Source organism: Notamacropus eugenii, chromosome 5 (genome assembly GCF_028372415.1).
Source record: "Notamacropus eugenii isolate mMacEug1 chromosome 5, mMacEug1.pri_v2, whole genome shotgun sequence".
In the NCBI taxonomy this organism is placed as follows: domain Eukaryota; kingdom Metazoa; phylum Chordata; class Mammalia; order Diprotodontia; family Macropodidae; genus Notamacropus; species Notamacropus eugenii.
This window is the reverse complement of record NC_092876.1, coordinates 430,063,645-430,085,882: the sequence shown is the minus strand read 5'-3', so window position 1 is coordinate 430,085,882 and position 22,238 is coordinate 430,063,645. Positions and strand designations below refer to the sequence as shown.

The window sequence follows — 22,238 nt, the reverse complement described above, 5'->3', positions numbered from 1 at the left end:
AATGCTGAAAAATGAAAAATAAATAAGTTATATAAAGTTAAAAAAAGAACAGAAAGCAGAGTCCTTGAATATTGTTAATAGATTAACTCCAGAAAGGACTTTAACTAAAAGTGCAAGCCTCAGAAGAAGTGCAGGGGCTAAGTGGGCCAGCACAGTGACAGGCTGGGAGATAGACGCACCGCATGGTAGCACCAGGAATAGTGAGTTGATTTTCAGGTACCTTATTTATTTACTTATTTAAGAATTGCCTTGTGGTCATTTTCCCACAGTTTGTAGCAATGAAAGAGAGGGTGTTTCTTCTGTATTTGGAGAGGGAGAAGTTCTAGGTCACCTCTCACTCAGCTATCTTCCCAGGATTCTTGTGAGCATTCCTTTATGTTGGTTTGCTTTAAAAGTTGCAGCAAAAAATGAACTTAGGTTTAATGCAAAGAAAGACTTACACAGTGGAATAAGGCAACTCAGGAAATATTGAGTTCCTCCTTACTGAAGGTCTTAAATAAAAGGGTCTATCACCAATTGCCAGTGATTTTTAGAAAGACTCTTTTGTACGAATCTACCTATTATTCAACCACCTCAGGCTGATTTCGTCTTCTTAAAATAATTTTTTACCAATTCAACTTCTTAGGTGGTATCTCCAAGCTGCTTTAATTTTCATTACTTAGATGATTAGTGAGGATTAATTAGCATTTTTCAAGTGGTTATTAACAATCTGTAAATTCTCCATTCATATCTTTTGACCATGTCCCTTTGGACCTCCCTTTGCCTTTGAATTTTTTAATATGACATTACAATTTTTTAAATGTTGAGCTTTTAGTCTAACATTTTTTACAAATACCACAGCAATTTTCTTTTTTATTATATTTTACGTATATACCATATTACTTATTGTTTATATATTGTTTTATGTATTATATTTTTATTTTATTTATCATATTTTTTATTATACTGTTTTTATTGTATAAAACCTCAACAGCCAAAGGACCCTCAGAAATCATGTAGTACAATCCTCCCTATATAAGACAAGGTGGGCTTCTAGCCTTTCCTTGAAGATTTCTATTGGGGGAGAATTCACTACGTTTTATGACAGTGCAATTCATTTCTAGAGAGCTCTTCCTATTTATATTATTAAATCTCTCTCTCTGGGGTTCCAGGTCTCCTCTCTGGTCAGCCAAAACAAGACTAATCCCTTTTTGACAGGTGATGTCACTATAGATAGATAGATATAAAGATACACACATACATACATATACACATGTATTCATATATGTGAATATATATGTATACACACATACACATACAAATAGCTAGGTCTCGATTAGTTCAAATAAAGAATGCCCTGAAGTGGTCCCATTGTTAAAATTCTCATTGTATATTTACACAGAATATGAACCAATTACCATATTTCATATAACTATAACTTCAAATAATGTAGCTTTGAATATACATGATTATTTTAGAGGATTCTTTGTTACATGGAGACCTACCTGTAAAATTTATTGTTATGATTATGCATCTTTCCCACAGTAGTTGAGAATTGTAACTAAATTAAAATCAATTTGTTATTGGTTAGGTTCTACTACTTTTCATTTAAATGTGAGCTGAAACTGAAACTTGTCTAAACTCTAGAGACATGCAATCAAGATCCCAATAAAAGGTGCTCTCTGTTCTACAGAAATAATTATACACATATGAAATCTTTGAAATGTTTGCTAGTTTTGCTTGATGAAAAGGATAATTGGAATTTTTTTAAACATTATGTGCTAAAATATACATTTAAAGTTAATGCTAAGACAGCATGAAACTTCACATCTAAATCACTTTATTGAAAATAAAGAGTAGATTTATTTTGGGCTTTCTGCCCTTTTAAAAATTACACTAGAAAAATCATTCTTCACTGAAGCCCTGTTCTGATACCTCATGTGGTGAAGAGATCTTGAAGGTTAGGCCAACAGAATATAACTTGGCAGGTTTCATTATTTACTGTTATAACCATACTTTTACAGAGGTTTTTGTTCCTATCTTGTACTATATTCCAAGTTTTTCTGATGTTAGCCTGGTGTTTCTGGTATGTTGGTTGGCTACAATGAAAACAAATAAATGTATTACTGCATTCCGTTAAATGCAATTTTATTTTGTATTTCTACATCTATTTTCATAAAGGAAACAAATCTATAGTTTTTAAGTGTTCTCTCTTTGCCAAGTCTGAAAATCAACATCATATTTATTCACAAAGTATACAGAGGCAGCATTTCATATTTCTCATGTTCACAATGACCTATAAAATACAGGAATTATTTGTTCTTTTAGGTTAAGAGAATTGCCTCTTGAATTCATTTGGCATTTTTGAAGGGTGATACAATGATCACTTATGTTATTTCTTCCTCCAAAACTGGTCTCCATAAATTAGTGATTTCCTGTTGTGTTTTATTTGTAAATAACTGTCAGTTTTAAGTTCTATAACTTATTAGCATGCAACTGTTTTTATACGTCTTAAAATAATCTTTAATTATTTTGCATTTATCGCAATTTCTCCTTTCTACTTTGAAGTCTTGTTGATTTGCATTTTTTTCTCTCTTTTAGTAGTTTGGTAAGGGTTCTCAATTTTATTGGTCTTTTTGAAAAAAACAGTACTTGATCTTATTTATCAACTTAGTTGTGTTTCACTTTCTACTCTACTTCCATTCATAACCTGACACATTGATGACTAGATCAGACCAGGTCATAGTGACTGAGGCTTTAGATTAGATGGTGAAATATACAAAAGATGAGTGATGAGAAATCAACCCTAAGAAAATCTAGGGTTCAGCCTACTTAGTCAAATTTTAAGGAATGGAGAAAACCCAAATAATTACAGAAATAGTCTGGAATAACCCACTAACACTCATTTCTCCAGACTCTGAAAAGTAAATCCAGAGATGTATGAGATGCTGAGTTTGGGAGGGCATATATTCTCTACCTGGGTATCCCAATGTCTCTTATTTGTCAAGTCACTTGCACATCCAACCATGGCCCTGAAAGACCTAGAGCAGGCAGCAACCTTCTCCCAGGTCATTATGACTCTGAAAAGAACACATTTTTGGAGGTCTTTGCTTATAAAGAGCAGACTGAGAAGAACCCTTTGCAAGCACTTAGTGGTAGCTGTACCAAAGGACTGCTAGTTTTCTAACAGTCCCCAAACTGCCCCTTGCTATGCCACTTTGAAAAATCACTTGCTATAACTGGTCCCTACTGTTACGGAAGGGTTGACACAGGGGTCCTACAATAACATTTTTTCCAGAGTTGCCCATTATGTTGTTGTCCTTTCTTCTCAAAGTGAATCAGTGACATCAGGAGGGTGATGTCTTGCCTTGCAAGTGAATTGGATTTAAGTGAATCAGGGCTTTGCAAAATCATCAGCCTCACTCCCCAGTCATCAGAGTCCAGTGGCAAGACTGGTCAGGATGACTGGCACTGGGCCATATTATCAGCTGGGTGACGTAAGATGGTCCTTTTTAATAAGTTGGGTAAGTTGTAGAAAGTATCTTTTATTAAACATAAATGGTATAATATAAAAGGTATATCATAATTTATATTTATATTATAATATAAATGGTATAATATAAATGGCATTATAATATAAATGGTCCCTTGAGCATCATTTCTAGTTTCAACTCTTACAGAAACTGAGGCCTCCAGGCAAAGGGCAGGGCTCTCTGGTCCAGAAATTCCTTGGATCTGGGCTTTAGCAAGATATAACTAATAAATATGTATTGCTTTTGAACATATTTCCACTTTACCTTCTCAAGATTTTCTTACTCTGTTCCCAGGGTCAAGTTATCTATGTCTTGAAGTTTCTGACCTCTTAACTAAGGGTGGGGAACCTGTGGCCTTGAGGCCACATGTGGTCCTGTAGGTCTTCAAGTGTGGCCTTTTGACTCAATCCAAATTTGAAAAATTTAGAGAAATTTTGTTCAGAGATATATTAATATATACTGCAATCCAAATTTGGATTGGGTCAAAGGTCAAAGGTGTGCAGGTCACCAGCCTCACTTCTCCTCTGGAGCCATCTGAATCCAGTGACCAGATATTCATCAGGATGACTGGAGATGACCCAGGATGAGGCAATTCAGGTTAATGACTTGCCCAACGTCACACAGCTAGTGAGTGTCTAGGGTCTGAGGTGAGAATTTGACCTCAGGTCCTTCTGTCTCCTGCACTGGTGCTCTATCCACTGCACCATCTAGCTGCCCCTGCCACCAACAGGTGAGATATAGTAGGACCGACATCTATGTACTAGGGTTTCTGCTATGTAGAGTAGGATAGATTTGCTTCTTTACTTTTTCTTTCCCTAACAGGGAGAGAAGCTATCTCTGAAACCTGATTGGTCTGGGTGGCCAAGGCTCAAGCTCTTAAAGCAGCTTACTGGACTCTTAGGACACAAAAAATCCAACACATAAGGAGTAAGTTCCCCTCAGACTTGGATGTACAACTGCTGTCTCACCTGACTCAACACACTCTGCTGACCAGATTTGTTTTTGTATGAAGATGAAGGCAATGACAACTACATTGTTGAATAGCCCTTCCATACTGTGGTCAAGAAAACTTCCTTTTGTTAAATGTTAAATGATATTCAAGTGTCTCATTTCATTCTAATCCCAAACTTGAACCACTGAACCAGCCTAAGACAGGCCTGACTTACAACATTTGGTTAACTCAATGGTTGCTAGAAACCAAAGCTATGGAGGTGAGCCTGGGACTTGCTAGATGCAGGAACTTTGGGGATCAGAATGAATCAGCCCTGCCCAGGTAGATGACTGAATCAACAGCAGCTGGAGTACATAGTTATAGAAGCAGGTGATCAGTGTGAGAAGGACAATAGGTCAAAGGAATGCATGGGGACTGTAGGCTACTATGAGGCTGCAATCTGAAGTTGCTTGGATGGCAGTGGGGTTTGGGAGAAGAGTCTTGCCTTTGGTGGATAGAGAGAAAGAATGGAGAAGAATACCCTTACCATTTGGGAGAATCTGAAAAAATGGGAAAAATATGGACAGAGAAGAGGGTGGAGATTGGGTGTCCCATAATAATTCAAGGGTGTGGGGAAGGGACAAGATATCAGCTGGGCCAAGTGGAAGGGACAGGAATGATGAGACATCAAGCAATGGCTAGGGGCCCCAGTCTAAGCAGTCAGAGAGATGGAATGTGCGGGGTACGGCCCTGCTTGGGCTACAAACCAGGTACCAGACTGAAGATAAAAAAATGGGGTGGGAGTAGGATCTGGGGGTGGCAGAATTGGCAGTAGGGGCAAGAAAAATGTCTCTCCTTCTACAAGAGATTTTCAAAAGTTTTCTAATATTTTCTTTTTTGCAGGGGTGGGACTATAAGAAGTACAGGATTTTTTGTATCAGGGTAGGAAATAGGGACAAAGTTAGCTCCTCTGCTCCCTTTAATTCTGTCAGCTTACTGTGAGCCTTCACAGGTGCATCTTGATTCACCAAATGGCTCTGTTCAGGAAAAGATGCATGTGAGTCTAATGTTTATAAATCAAGACTCATTTTCCCAATTCTTTTATATGACTGTCATTACAAAGATATTTCATATTCTGATTTAGCTTCTACTAGCAGTGGGACTGAAGATATTCATTTTAAATTGCTCTGCCTTTTTACCAACTAGTTAAAGATATAAAAGAAAACAGATATTTCAGGGGAACCTGTAAAAGTTCACATAAACCTGCAATAAATCCTTGAGAAAACAGAAAAAAAATTTTTGTAATGCAAAAATCATTACCTCATTTATCTGTTTTGTAAATGCATTTGTTTCTTAAGAGTTGGTTACAGCTTGTATTCTGAGTTGTAGATCTTATTTTCTAATCCCAATTTTATGTAAACAGCTTTTAATATTCTATAATAGCAGCTAATTTCATTTCATAGCAAATAATCAAGCCTTTACCCCTTGCACACCTAATGGAATGTCCATGCTAATTTCAATGCAATGCTTTTAAAATTCCATTGTGGGTTTGTATACCTTCAGTATTGTTTCATGGTTCCATTAGTCAGTGTATCCAAATGTAATAGGAAACCCTTGTGGTTACAAATCCTTGCAGTGCATTATGAAACAAGCCCTTCACAAAGAGACCATTTACTAAGCAATTTTCTATGAAATTGTTTAAAATGCCTTACAAGTCTGGCACAGGCTGGTACAATATGTATTTAAACGAGGTACAGCAATAATCCTTGATGTCAGGGCTAACCTGGAATGACAGTTTGGGGGTTTCATATACTAATACTAGAAATTGATGCCTGGATGTTAGCAATGGGCAGTGGGGAGAACATTCTATGGAGAATGGTATGAACAAAGCTTTGTACATAGATTGGACTCATACTTTTTATATTCCCTGCAGTGTCTAGCTCTAGACGTGATAGTTAGATATACAGATAGAAAGATGATAGATCAACAAATGATAGGTAGATGACAAACAGATGATAGATATAGATGACAGAGCTATCTATGTATAGAGATAGATAACCAAATATATCATTATTTATATATCTCTATAATGTCTAAAGCTACATACTGCAAGGAATATTAAAAAGTCTGAATCCAATCTATGGATCTTCCTTCATGTCATTCTCTATGGAATATTCTCCTCATTTGCCCATTGCTATTTTCCAGGTTCAGATCACATGGCCCCACTTTCCTGATTCTGCCAGTGAAAACTTATCTTTCTTCTATAACTCTCATTGTGCTATCCTCATAAGCCCTTTATGTATGTGATATATTTTACATATCTTATCTCAACTAGACTATAAACTCCTTGAGAGCAACATTAAGTTTCACTGATCTCTCTCAAAGCTAAGCAAATACCCTGCACATAATATAAGCATCTATTAAACATTTGCTCAAGAATGAATGAATGAGACGTTCCATCAAGGAGGCCTAAAGAGTGGTCATGGCTCAGTCCTGCTCTCCTTCATCACCTTAAAATGGCAAGACTTTCACCAAATAAAGTTTTAAAAAAAGCAAAAAAGAAATATAAGAAATCAAGATTATTGAATTTGGGAGTAGAAAGGGACCTGGAGAACCATCTAGTCCAACCCATCCCAGAAAGGACTCTACTGTAACAATCAGTCAGCAGTCAACAAGCATTTGTTAAGCTATTAATATGTGTCAAGTATTATGCCAAATAATTATTGTTGTTGTGTTTGTCCTTCGTTGCCAAAGAAGACCACGCCATCAGAGACATGACTGGCATGACTTGCACTTGACTTTGTTTTGAGGGAGGGAGGGCTGTGCAGGTCACCAGCCTCACTTCTCCTCCAGAGCCATCTAAATCCAGTGACCAGACATTCATCAGGATGACTGGAGATGACCCAGGATGCACTGGGAGACCTTGACCCCTTTAGGCCAAGGTCTATGCAGGTACTCACTTAGGGTGAGGTAACACCTATTCATTGAATAGTCCTGTTTAAGAAGGGGATGGCCCCCTTTAATGAGACAAAGAAAAATAAAGACTTCAGGCTGGGAGAGAAACAGCAACCGTTACTATTGATAATCACTCATAACCCAGGAGTGTCCAGAAGAGAGCCCTTAGGCAGGGGCAGAGGGGATGGGAGGGGAGAGGGGAGGAGAGGAGAGGAATCTAGCCAGTAAAACATGCTAAGTCAAAAAGAAGCAAAAAAAAAGGCAAAACATGCCTTGCCTTAAGGAATACACATCTTTATGGTGGAAGCAACATGTAGATAGCTAGAAATACACAAGGTATCAGAGAAGATGCTAGTGAAGAGAGGGGACTTGGGCTGGTGGGGCATTGGGTAGGGGGAAGTGGTGAAGGAGAGAGAAGTTTTGAAGGAAGCCAGAAAAACTAGATGGTTGAGATAAGAAGAGCTAGCATACTAGGCATGAAGCCTATAAGATGGGGTATCATTTTCAAGAAGTGGAGGATAAGCCATATCATAACATACACCATAATAAGCTCTAAATGGATAAAAAATCTAGATATATGAATTGCTTGCCCTCTCAATGAGGGTGAGTGGGGAGGGAGGAAGGGAGAGAATTTGAAACCCAAAGTTTTAAAAAGCAAATGTTAAAAATTGTTTTTAAATTCAACTGGGAAATAAGATACACAGGCAATATGGTATAGAAAACTAGCTTACCCTATAGGAAAATAAAAGGGGATAAGAAAAGGAGGGTGGAGAATAGAATAAAGGGCAGATTGGGAGAAGGGGTAATCAGAATGTATGGGATGCGGAGAAGGGAGAGATGGAGAGAAAATCTGGAATTCAAAATTGTGGAAGTGAATGTTTAAAACTAAAATAAATTAATTTTTAAAAAGAAACAGCAAAAAAGAACCTAGATATAAAAGATCACATAAAAAATAAACCAGAGGAGCAGAGAAGGAATGACCTTTTGCAACTATAGATAGAGGAAAAGTGATTGATGAAACAAGGGATAGAGAGAATCACAGGAGATTAAAAAGATGAGTTTAATTACATAAAACAAAATTTTGCACAAATAAAATCAATGCAGTTTAATTAGAAGAAAAATGGTTAATTGGAGGGAAAGTTGTTGCAACAAATTTTTTTGATGGAGGTCCGATATCTAAGCTATATCACTAATTGGATTAAAAAAAATAAAAGAAATGGAGCCATTCCCTGATAAGTAAATCCTGAAAGGATATGAAAGGAAGAAATTAAACTTATCAATAACAACATGACAAATAATCCCAAGTATAAATAATAAAGTAAAAACAAATTAAATTAACTCTGAAGTTCCACCTCTCTCATCAGATTGGTGAAAATGACAACTAGGAAATTGTCATTTGCTCAAGGGGTTATGAGAAGACAGAAACATTAATGCAGTTGTGGTGGAGCTATGAATTGGTACAGTCATTCTGGAAAGCAATTTGGCAATATGCGCCAAAGAGTCACAAAACTGCATATACTCCTCTTCCTGGGTTTTTGTAACACCACTATTTCCTGCTGGTCTTACTACTTGTTGATTGACCCTCAGGCTCCTTTGCTGTATCTTCATCCAGGTCAAATTTGCCAACTATGGGTTCCCCCCCAAGACTATCTCTTTCTATACTATTTTACTTGGAGATCTTATCAACTCTTATGGATTCAATTATCATCTATATGCTGATGTTCCTCAAATCCAGCCCTAACATCTCACGTCTCCAACTGCCTATTAGACATCTCAAATTAAATGTCCAATAATGTCTGAAACCCATAAAGCACAAAACTTTTCCCCCTCCAATCTTCATGATTACAGTTGAGGGTACCATCATCCTCTCAGTCACCCAGGCTCACAACATAGGTGTCATCCTCAACCCCTCTCCTTCCCTCCCTCTCTCTCTCTCTCTCTCTCTCTCTCTCTCTCTCTCTCTCTCTCTCTCTCTCTCTCTCTCTCTTTCTCTCTCGTATCTAATATTGCCAAGTATTGTTTACTTTCATAACATCTCTCTTTTATATACACCTTTCTCTCCTCTGAAGCCACCACCCTGCTTCAGGCTTTCATCATGGACTGTGGCAATAGCCTCTTGGGTTGCTGTCATGCCTCAAGTATTTCCCCACTCTCATCTATTATCCACTTGGCTGTAAAATTGATTTTTCCCAAAGGTAAGGCTGACTATAGTGACACCCCCCCCCCCCCTGCCATGACCAACTATATTGGCTCCCTATTACCTCCAGAATTAAATATAAAATCCTGTATTTGGTTTTCAAAGCCCTTAACAACCTGTTCCCTTTCTACTTCCCAGTTTTCTTACACCTTACTCCGACACATACTCTGATTCAGTGACAATGACCACTCTGATGTTCATCAAACAAGATATTCCATCTCCACGGTCCAGGTATTTGCACTGGTTGTCCCCTAAGCCTGGAATTCTCTCTATCCTAATATCCATCTCTTGGTTTCCTTGGCTTTCCTCAAATCTCAGCTAAAACCCTACCTTTTGCAAGAAGCTTTCCCTGATCCCCCTTGATGCTAGTGCCACTGCCATTCTGAGTAGCTCTATTTTATTCTGTATATGACTTGTTAGTATGCAGTTGTTTTCATGCTGTCTCACTCGTTACAGTATGAGTTTCTTAGAAGCAGTTATGCCTTGTGCCTTTCTTTGTATTCCCAGCACCAGGTGCTTAATAAATATGTATTGACCAATTGATGACATACAAATGTAATGAAATATTATTGTACTGTAAGAAATAACAAACGGAATGGATTCAGAGAAACTTGAAAAATTCATATGAATTGATGAAAAGTGAATTGAACAAGCCTAGGAAAATCATTTATACAGTGACTACAGCATTATTAAGAAAAACAACTTTGAAAGATTTAAGGATGAGGATTGATGTAATGTCCAATCATGACTCCAAAGGACCATTAACGAAATAAGTTACCTACCTCCTGACAGAGAAGTGATAGAATCAAGACGTAGAACAAGACATACATTCTTGGACATGGCCAATGTGCAGATTTGTTTTTTCTGAACTACATTTATTTGTTATAAGGGAAGACTATTGTTTTCGTAAATTTGGGCAGAATATTTGAGGATGAGAAGAAGTGAGTGATAGTGATGATAAAAAAAGATAAGAAATCAAATAGCATCATGAAAGCATTTTTAATGCATATAGAAGAACAGAAGGAAGTTCAGAGGAAACTCCATATGAAAATGATGACTTTGAAACTAATGTATTGAATTTTATTATGTACTTTAAAAGACTGTAATAAACAGATTTACCATTTCATATATAATCTTGTTTTTATGTTCTTCTTTGTACATGGAAATGTTTATGCTCACATTTGTTAAATTCAGAAAACAACAACCAAAAAGAAAGATTAATAGAAAAATGAATAAAATATCTCCTAATAAAAACAATTAACTTGAAAAACAAAATAAAGAGAAAAATATAAGAATCAATTGGTTTCTTGGGGGAAAAAAGAACCCTGGACACAGTATTTTAAGAAATCATTTTTAAAAAAAGTGTCCTAGACTACAAGAATCAGTGAACCAAGTAAAAATAGTATCTGTAAGTCATCCTGGAAGAAACGTCAAACTGAGCATGCCAAGAAATGTCATACCTCCAAATCCAGAGTTCATAGGTCAAAGAAAAATACTGTAAGCATCGATGAAAAATAAAATAATGTACCACAATTAGGATCACATAAGACTTATGCTTCAATGACTACCAAGGAGAGAAAAACTTGAAATAAAATATAACCCAAAAAAAGTAGAAGGAAAAAGAAAAAAACAAAATAAAAAAGTATGTAGTAGCAAAACATTCTATAGCAGGGAAACAAGATTTTTAAACCTTGTTGCAAAGGGAAAGGGGGAAGCTGGAATTCTAAATACAAGTGATAAGAAAAATCTAGAAAGGTCAATTACTTTGAGCCATTTCAAAGGGCTAAACAATGATCAAGTGCTTGCATACTAACATACGGAAAAGAAACTTTTTCCTGCAGAATCTTTCTTTAGTTGATAAAGAACAACTAAAAAAATTAGATCAAACCTAGAGTAAGGGTTTTGATTTTAAACTTTTTTGTTTGCTTTAAGAGACAATGGAATAAGAAAAAGAATTTTATGAAGGATGAATGAAAAAGAGGGAAGAAAGAAACTTCTTATCTCTTACAATTAGGACATCTTTTGACATCTTTTCAGAACATGGAGGTGAGAGTGAAGGGATCAAATATCTCCTGAACTGGGCAAAAGAAGTGGCAGACACACACACACACACACACACACACACACACACACACAGAATTTAGATAAATTTATAATCAATAGATGGAAATAATGAAGGAATAACTTAAATGAAATAGATGAATCTCTATAAGAATATAAAATACTCAAAGTACAGAAAAAGAAATGAACACGTAAAATAAGCAATCTCAGAAAAAGAAATTGAACAAATCATGACTTGAAAATAAATTCAAACATCCCCCCCAAAAAACTAAATGCAATATTATATTTGCAAAAAAAATAGAGAAAAAAAGCATCCTTTTATTAAACCAATATGCTACTCATATCAAAACCTGGAAGAAATAAATAAGTGAAAGAAAAGTATAATAGGCCAGTATTTCTAATTAACATTGAGGCAAAATAGCTAATAAAATTTTATCAGAGTCTATAGCAACACATTCAAAAGACCATTGACTATAACAAAATTGAATTTTTATCAGAAATGAAAAATTGGTTTCACATTTGGAAAACTACAAATATGACAGATCATATTACTAACAAAGACAAATTTAAAATCACTTGATTATATTAGTCACCCAAATTTTTAACAAAAAATTTAACACTCATTTATGTTTAAAAAAACATTATGAAGCATAAAAATAAATAGACATTTCATATGATACAAAATATCTATCAAAAATCAAGACTCAGCATTACATGTAATAAAGATAAAGTAAAGGGACAGAGCAGGGATATTTATTCACTGTCACCACTATCATTTACACTAGCTAAAGCAATGATTAGAAAAGAGCTGAGGGAATATACATAGACTAAAGAGATAAATAAGTTTCCCCAACTGCAGATGAAATGAGTTTATTTTGAGAACTCTACTTGTATTTTTAAAAAATCAATTGAAATAATTGTCTTCAGTAAAGTAGTAAAATAGAAAATAAAACCATAAAACCACAAAGATCATAGTATTTCTATATATTGCAAATAGAAGCCAGTAAGTAGCTAGAATGTGGTAAAATATATGAAATATTTTAGTCCATCCACCAGTATAATGCAAAGTTGTTAACTGTTTCTTTTGTTTTGCTCACTCCATTCTGTGTCACTTTGTACTACCTAAGATTCCCTTAAATTCTCTCTTGTCATTTCTTAGGTGTAATAAAATTTTATTACATTCATATGCCAAGATTTCTTCAGCTATTCCCCAGTTTTTCTAGGAGGCAATCTAAGGTACTCTCTTATATTTCACTTTTTTTCTTGCTTTCACACCCCACCCCCACCACTTTCCCAACCTCCTTCAGGATCAGAAATAATCCAGGAATGAAACGATAAGGGTCTGAACCAGAGGGGTGGCACTGACAGAGGAATGACAAGAGAGACAATTTCAGGGAATCTTTGAAAGACTGAACAACTCTACCAGTGCAATGTGTAATGACCAATCATGTCTTCCAGAGGTCTGAGGTGAAGCACGCTACTCACCTCCGGACAAAGCAGTGATGGACATGATTCAGAAAGTGCCATACAGTGTTTGGACCTGACTAGCGATCGAGAGAGCAGAGCCTGGGCCTTATTTCACCTTCACATTTCTCCAAGTATCTTAGCATAGTCCTTGTGTAATGACACGGATCTACTGGGCCCAGGCACATTGGGGTACTTGTCCTCTCTGCCTATTTGCTCTCCCTCAGGGGCACACCAGGGGCTACCAAAAACTGTCACTGGGCCAACATGGGGCCAAAGTGTTCAGGCTTTGTCTCTCCCATAAGTGTCCCTCCAATGTGAATTGCATAGATTCAAGGATCATATTTAGTCTGAAAAATAGGGGAGAGGGGTGAAAATTACTCCAGAGATCCCTGGCACATATTAGGAACCCAATTAGATATCTGAATTCATCCTTCACTAGGACAAATGACCTAATTTCAAAAGGAAACAAACTCAGAAAAGTACCAAAAAGATTTAGAAATTTAAGTATTTGGCCTGGTTACTTGGGCCAGCAGGCAAATCTTTTCATTTGAACCTGTAGTTCATTAGGATCTGACAGGCTGTCTTCACTCATGTCACAATAAGGCAAGCAGTCTAAGTCTGCTTAAAGAAAAAAGGATGAATGACAATAATAACAGATAACAGTTTTATAGCACTTATATGTGCCAGGCACTATGCTAAGTCCTTTACATGTCTCTCATTTGATCCTCACAACAACCTTGGCAGTTAGGTGCTATTAAGATCTCCATATTATAGATAAGGAAAGTGAGACAAAAAGTGGTTGTGAGCAGTATTCTAAGTATACAAAATCCATACTGCTTATAATAGCTTCCATACTTGTAATAGGCACATAATACATTGATATCAATACTTATGCATTCAATCATCTAAAAACTTTCTCAAAGAAATTATTCTAACTTGTAAAATTAGTCTGTTGGCCACAACAAGCCAAAGAATCAACTGTCCAAATGAAACAAAATAAAAATTTCTGTTCTGTTCTGTTTTTATTTTTTGTGAGTGGATTCCTGCTAGGTCATCCAAGAAAGAGTCCCAGATGGAGACTCTGTTTAGTAGGTTGCTACAAGAGGGGCCCCAAATTTATCCCAGATGAGCCCCCAGAGTTAGCTTCCGTCTGGATCTTTCCCCAAGTTGTACTCATACTTGCAGGCTAAGTCCCCAAAGGGGTTGCTACAGCTTTGGGTTCTAGGGATATCCTTGTGGGTCTATACTCCTAACATCACAGCTCAAGAAACTCCACTGATGGGTTTTCCATTAACAATTAACTGCTACAGGCAATTAGCTCTTAACAAAGGCATGCTATATTCACATGGTATATTAATAAGAGTAATTACATTACTGCCCATAATCCCATAAAAACACACCATATCCATGGGAAGAGTGGGTTCAATCCAATTATATCATGGTGCCATAGTAGTAAAGCACATGTGCAGCATAAACATGTGGACCATAACTACATGGCAACTAATTCCTGGTTAGGGGCTAGGCAGTGCAGTGGGTAGAGTGTTGGGCTAAAGTCAGCAAGACTCAAATTTCTGAGTTTAAATCTGTCCATAGACACTCACTAGGTGTGTAAACCTGGGCAAGTTACTTAACCCTCTTTGCCTCAGTTTCTTCATCTGTAAAACAAGCTGAAAAAGGAAATAGCAAATTACTCTGCTATCTTTGCCAAGAAAACCCTAAATGGGGTCACAACAAGTCAGATACAACTGAAAAACACATGAACAATAAAATTCCTGGTACTGTAAGTCTTTTCTCTTTTCATAGAGTCCTCATGTACTCTTTAGCAACATATTTCTGTTGGGTAGGTTGCTCAGCTGGTTTACCAGGGATTTGATCCCTTCCATGGTCCAACTATCTTCCCTCATCCTGGGATAGTACTCCTTGAAAGTTCCTGTGATCAGTCTCACTACATTCTTATATCACTGTAGTGTATGCCCCTTCTCCCTGATAGATGTAATGTCTCCAGTCTAATAGTACTTCTTCTTTAAAGCTATATTGTATGCATACACACACACACGTGTGTGTGTGTGTGTGTGTGTGTGTTGAGGGAGAGAAGAGTTTAGAGAAAAGACTCTTTCATTCCAGAGCAAGCAACTCCAGCCTTACAATCTCTCCCATAATTTGTTCACTCAATCAAGTTGTTCCATTTTTAACCAAATCAGAAAGGGCTGGAACTTCATAAAGAGATCACGGTATGTTAGAATTTGTTAAGGTGTTAAAATCTTACCATGTGTAACTATATTAACTACTCTGAATGGGGAATTTCTTTCACAAAATAATCACATAATAAATATCCATGTTGAATTTAATTTAAAAAATTAAACAACCAACTCTCCAATTGATAAATGGCCAAAGGATATGAATAGGCAGTTCTCAGAGGAAGAAATTAAAACTATCTATAGTCATATGAAAAAATACTCTAAATCACTATTAATTAGAGAGATGCAAATAAAAACAACTCTGAGGTACCACATCACACCTATCAGATTAGTTAACATGACAAAACAGGAAGATGGTAAATGTTGGAGAAGATGTGGGAGACCTGGAACAGTAATTCATTGTTGATGGAGCTGTGAGCTGATCCAACCATTCTGGAGAACAATTTGGAACTATGCCCAAAGGGCTACAAAAATGTGCTTATCCTTTGACCCAGCAATATTGCATCTAGGACTGTATGCCAAAGAGATCATAAAAATGGGAAAGTGTCCCACATGTACAAAAATATTTATAGCAGCTCTCTTTGTGGTGGCCAAAAACTGGAAATCAAGGGGATTCCCATCAATTGGGCAATGACTGAATAAATTGTAGTATATGACTGTAATGGAATACTATTGTGCTCTAAGAAATGATGAACAGGAAGACTTCAGAGAGGCCTGGAAAGACTTACATGAATTGTTCCTGAGTGAAATGAGCAGAACCAGAACTTTGTATACAGCAACAACCACAGTGTATGAGGAAATTTTATGGTAGACTTAGTACTTCATTGCAATGCAAGGACTTTAAAAATTCCCCATGGACTAGAGGCAAAATGCCTTCCACATCCAGAGAGAGAACTATGGAATTGGATCACAGAATGAAGCAGACCATTTTCTTTTGTATTATGTTTTGTTTTGTTTTATGATTTCTCCCATTCATTTTAATTCTTCTATGCAACATGACTATGGTGAAAATATATTTAATAGCAATGGATATGTAGAACCTATAGAAAATTGTATGCTCTCTCAGGGAGGGAGTGAGGAGGAAGGAGGAAAAGACAGGGAGGAAGGGGAAAAAATATCAAAGATATATGGAAGTGATTGTTGAACACTGAAAACAAATAGAAAAATTTAATAAAAAAATTATACAACCATAACATACATATATATACCCATGTATATATACCTATAATACATACATACATATAATGAAAAGAAATGACAATTCTTGTTACAAAAAAGTAGGAAATTCTAAATAAGGCATAACATGATCTGTTTCTTTCAAGTGTTTCTTTCAACTAGCTATGTGACTTTGGATAAGGTACTTTATAAGCCCCTCCGAATCTCTTTTCCTTGTCTATTGAGGGTAACTGTTGGAATAAATCCATGTTTTCCAGCTAGTCCACAAATTTTTTTTTACCACCAAAAGTCCTTAGTTCTTAAAAATGTTCCTTTAAAAAAAAAAAGATTTCCTCTTCCTGCATCCTGTCTCCCCTCCCTGACACCCCCTCCTTCTGCTTGGTTTCAGTGTCAACTCAGCTGTCTGAGTTGGCAATTGAGGACAGAATGGTCTGCAGTGGAGAATTCTGATATTTCCTTGCTGGGCAGCACAATTTGAGATGAGAAACATCTCTAGATCTAATATTCTAGACTTTTACGAATCTACATTTTGGAGACACATTGATGCTTACATAAAACAGCAAGTAAATTTTCCAATAGGCATCTGGGTTACCAGTCACCATTGCCATGGACAACTTATGAAACAATAACAGAACATACTCACATCTTCATTTTTATAAGCTTATTTTCTGATTTCTAAGTCCATGTCTTTACTCCATCAAGATTGGCTTCCTCCCATATAGCTTTCAAAAGTCAAAACCCTCAGTCTGAATTGAAAGCCTTCTTTGTCTTCTAGGTTTAATTTAATTTACATACTCCTGAACTCATTCATTCACATTGTCCCGAGAATAAGAAATCTTTCTGCTGACCTTACATTTAAATTTCCCCTTCTCTACTGTAGCCCATTTTTTCCCTCCCTCCCTGCCCCCATCCCCGGACATATACAGTTGGGAATAAAAGTTCTGCTGGCCAGAATGGAATTTTTTGACTTATGATCTATAGACAAAAGAAGGACTCAGTCTCAAAAGAGAAAGCATTATTTCCCCTCACTTGAAGCCCAAGGCATCATGAAAGGCAATGAGTTTAGAGAAGGTTTTTCTGTGGCACAAGAAAGACAGTATGAAGATGCTGAGATGCAAGGTTGTCCCGGCCACTGCTGCTGCTGCTGCCATGACAGCCACACATGTGCACATAGAAGGACCAAAAGAGGCTAAATGGAAGATTCAATTGGTTCACTAAGAAGGACCAGCAAGGAGATGGATGCTGGACAAATGGAGTAAAATTGGCTGGGGTAAAGAGTGACTATGGCCACAACAGGTTTCATCCAATAAAACCAGAGGGGACAGCCTAGGCTTGCTTAGGAAGATGCATGTTTCAGGCAGAGAACTGTCCACTGTCCAAGAATCCACTGACCCCCCTTTTCCTTTCTGTCTGAGAGGTAGATGTTTAATGCAAAATTTATTCTGTCCTTTTTTTCTAATTTCTGATTTAATTCATACTTTAATACATAAATATTCTTTGTAAAATATGCTCAATCCCAACTGCTTTTCAATTGGGCATTTCATTAATTTTGAATAAGAAGTTACGAAAGCAAGAAACATTGACTGTCTTAGTTGTCAGTGCATCTGGGTACTAAATGGAGGCTTAGAATTGATGTGAGAAAGAATGACATTGATTTATTAATTTTAATAAACATTCCAAAGTGGATAAAGCTTCGACCACAGCTTTTTCCCTTAGGTGAAAGTGAGTCAATTGCTTTTGCTGTCTGGTAGGAAGATAGGCTGTCAGGTCATATTGTCTTCTCCATATTTTGCTCCATCTCCCCATATTTGCCTGGAGAATTCCCAGGGGGTGGGGGGTGGGGAAGGGGGGCTTTATGTCAAAAACTAGAGTTAGACCTAGTGGGAAGAGCTGTCCAAATAATACCCACATTTCAAAGTGGAGGACAGAGGAGACAATGAATATACCTCCTTTTTTCTTTTTTCATTTCATTTTTACCTTCCAACAAGCAAACGTGCAAACTTCAAGAACATGGGGGCAACACATGGATGGCTTTGCCATGTGCTTTTTTAAAATATTTTTTTGCTTTGGGAGCTTATATGATGTTTCAATTCCTTCTTCTTCCTTTCTCTTCCTTTCTTAAAGCAGAATGTCCTATATGCATTAAAGATAAATACAAATTTTGTCTTGGTTTCCTGAATTGTCATTTTTAGGGTTTAATGCTATTTCATTATTTTTCTTGTTTTACAGTTAAACATAGTTTGACATTTGGCTATTTTCGGAGAAAATACTGTTTTTCTGTGTTGGGCTGTTAAAATTCTGATACCTCCAATTTGTTATCTTTTAACATTTGCTTTTATTTCCTTTAATGTTATTGTATTTTTCTTCCCTTTCCCTTAGCTGCATTTTTTATTTTGAACATTGTCACTATTCTTCATTTTTGTTTTTAATATTTTTTCTTCTCTATATTTATTTTGTATTTGTGACATATATTTCATCTTCCCAACTAGAATGTAAGCTTCTTCAGGGAAGGGATTATTTTTTTCTTTTCTTTTCTTTTTGTATGCTTTGCATTAAGCTGAGTATCTGGTAGAAAGTAAGTGCTTAATAAATGCTTGCTGTATACAGCTAGAAAAAATAATATCAAAATTCATCTGGAAGAACAAAAGCTCCACAATATCAAGGGAACTAATGGAAAGAAATGCTAGGGAAGTTGGCCTAGCCCTACCAGATCTCAAATTGTATTATAAAGCTGCAATCATCAAAACCGTGTGGTACTCGCTAAGGAAGAAAGGGAGTAGACCAGTGGAATAGGTTAGATACTCCAGACACAGTATGTCTATGAATATAGCAATCTATAAACCCAAGGACCCCAGCTTCTGGGATAAGAACTCACTGTTTGACAAAAACTGTTGGGAAAACTGGAATATAGTATGGCAGAAACTGGGCAGAGATCAACATCTTACAGCACACACCAAAATAAAATCAAAATGAGTATATGATTTAGATATAAAGGCAATACTACAAGCAAACTGGGAGAGCAAGAAATATTTTACCTATCAGATTTATGGAGAATGGAAGAATTTATGAACAAACAAGAGACAGAGAACATTACAAAATGCAAAATGGATAATTTTGATTATATTAAATTGAAAAATTCTTGCACAAACAAAGCCAGACCAACCGGGATTAGGAGGGAAGCAGAAACTGGGAAAGGATTTTGACAACAAGCTCTGATAAAGTCCTCATTTCTAAATATATAGAGAACTGAGTCAAATTTATACAAATACAGAATAATAACGTCATTCCCCAATTGAGAAACGGTCAAAGGATATGAACATGCAGTTTTCAAAGGAAGAAATTAAAGCTATCTATAGTTATATGAAAAAATGCTCTAAATCACTACTGATTAGAGAAATACAAATCCAAACAACTCTGAGGTACAGCATCATATCTATCAGATAGGCTAACATGACAAAACAGGACAATGATAAATGCTGAAGAAGATGTGAGAAAAATGGAACATGAATGCCTTGTTGGTGGAGTTGTGAACTGATCCAATTATTCTGGAGAAGAATTTGGAACTACACCCAACATGCTACAAAAATGTACATACCCTTTGAATCAGCAATACCACTTCTAGGTCTGTATCCCAAAGAGATCAAATAAACAGGAAAAGGACCCACATGTACAAAAATATTTATAACAGCTCTTTTTGTGGTGACAAAGAAGTGGAAATGGAGGGGATGCCTATTAGTTGGGGAATGGTTAAACAAGTTATGGTATAATAATGTAATAGAATACTATTGTGCTATAAGAAATGATGAGCAGGACTTCTTCAGAAAAACCTGGAAAGACTTATATGAACTGATGCTGAGTGAAATGAGCAGAATCAGGAGAACTTTGTGCACAGCCACAGCCACAATGTGCTATGACTGACTTGGACAGACTTAGCTCCTCTCAACAATGCAAGGATCTAAAACAGCTCCAAAAGACTCATGATGGAAAATGCTGTTCACATTGAGAAAAAGAACTATGGAGTCTGAATGCAGATTGAAGCATATAGTTCTTTCTGTCTCTGTCTCTGTCTCTGTCTCTGTCTCTGTCTCTGTCTCTGTCTCTGTCTCTCTCTCTCTCTCTCTCTCTCTCTCTCTCTCTCTCTCTCTCTCTCTCTCTCAGTTTCTTCCATTGGTTCTAACAATACACTTCTGATATTACTGTTTTACTTTTCCTTTCCCTTTCCTTTCCCCTCCTCTAGGATTGTCCTCAGTTTTTCTAGATAGGTTGTTCTTTGCTGTAAGTCTAAATCCTTGGCCTTCTTGAATACCACATTCTGAGATCTCTTACTCCTTCCCAATGGTGGCCATTAAACTATGACTTCTTCAGTTCCTTTGAATTCTTTCTTTTCCGCTGCTTGCAGTATCGCATCTGGAAACTCTGGATTTTGGCTATGATATACCTGGGAATTTTCATTTTGCATTTTTTTCAGGAGATGAAAGATGGATTCTTTCTATTTCCACTCTGTTTTCTGGTTCTAAGAGATCTGGATAGTTTTCCTTTAAGATTTCTTGAGATATGATAATTTGACTAGTTTTCTGGTCATGACTTTCAGGTAGTTCAATCATGCTTAATTTTTTTTCTTTTTTACAAAATCTAGTCAGTTGTTTTTGCTATAAGATACCTTATAATTTTTTTCTATATTTTCAGTCTTTTGACTTTGTTTTAATAATTCTTATTGTCTCATGGAGTCATTGGCTCCCATTGAACCCATTTAAATTTTCAGGGAGTTTATTTTTTGGGTAAGATTTTGTAAATCTGTTGAAAATTCCTTTTCCAATTCTTTCTTCCCTGGTTCTTATTTCTTTTAAATACTGCCTCCAACACTCTTATTTCATTTATAAAAACACTGAGCAACTCTTGCCTCATCTCCTTCAGGAATTCTATTTGACTATGTTTTGTTGTTGTCGTTCAGTTGTTGGATTGTGTCTGATTCTTCATGAACCCACGGACCACAGCATGCCAGGCCTTTCTATCCTCTACTATCTCCAGAAGTCTATCCAAACTCATGTTCATTGCTTTCATGACACTATTTATCCACCTTGTCCTCTGATGGCCCCTTTTCCTTATTTCAAAGTCTTTTGCGGCAGTTTTTCATTTGTGCTTACAATTTTCCCTTTTTTGCTTTGGAGATCCCTAGTATTTTTCTGCTGTTTCAATGTCATGACTTAGAAGAAGCTGTTGCCAGCTTGCTGTTTCTTGTGTCTCTATGTGAATTTCTTTTCACATTCAATTCAACTGGCCCACAGTATACAAAGTACTTTGCTAGGTGTTAGGAACACAAATGTGAAAAATGACAGCTCCTGCCCCATAGTTCAGTAACTAATAATTATATCTACTCCATATAGTATTGTATATTCTGCATAAAAATTGATCACATATCGTAATAAGAAAAGAAAAAAATGCCACCATAAAATATACAGACTCCTGGAAATAGTCTATTGTTAATACCTACTGTGAAGTCTTAAAGGAAAAAGAAAAGATGGCCTCCCACATTCTTACCTGAAAGTTTCATAGTCCAGTACCTTTGTGTGCAGAGGATCAATGGATGCAAAGATCAGCTTGATGTCTCTGGCACTGGGGCTTCCGATATCTTTCAATTTTTTCAGGATAAGCTCAACGTTGCTCATAGGAAACTAAAAAAGAAAAGATATGGATAGGGATATGTGTGTGTGTGTGTAAACATATACACATGCACATGCATA

At 36.4% G+C, this 22,238-nt stretch overlaps 1 protein-coding gene across 1 annotated transcript in view; it reads right to left on the bottom strand.

The window, feature by feature from the left end:
• EFHC2 (EF-hand domain containing 2) overlaps window positions 1-22,238 on the bottom strand; it is a 241,234-nt gene that overhangs the window by 67,543 nt on the left and 151,453 nt on the right. Inside the window, exon 11 of the mRNA XM_072615117.1 lies at window positions 22,036-22,169. Coding sequence (XP_072471218.1) covers window positions 22,036-22,169 — 134 coding nt within the window. The remainder of the gene's footprint in view (window positions 1-22,035; window positions 22,170-22,238) is intronic.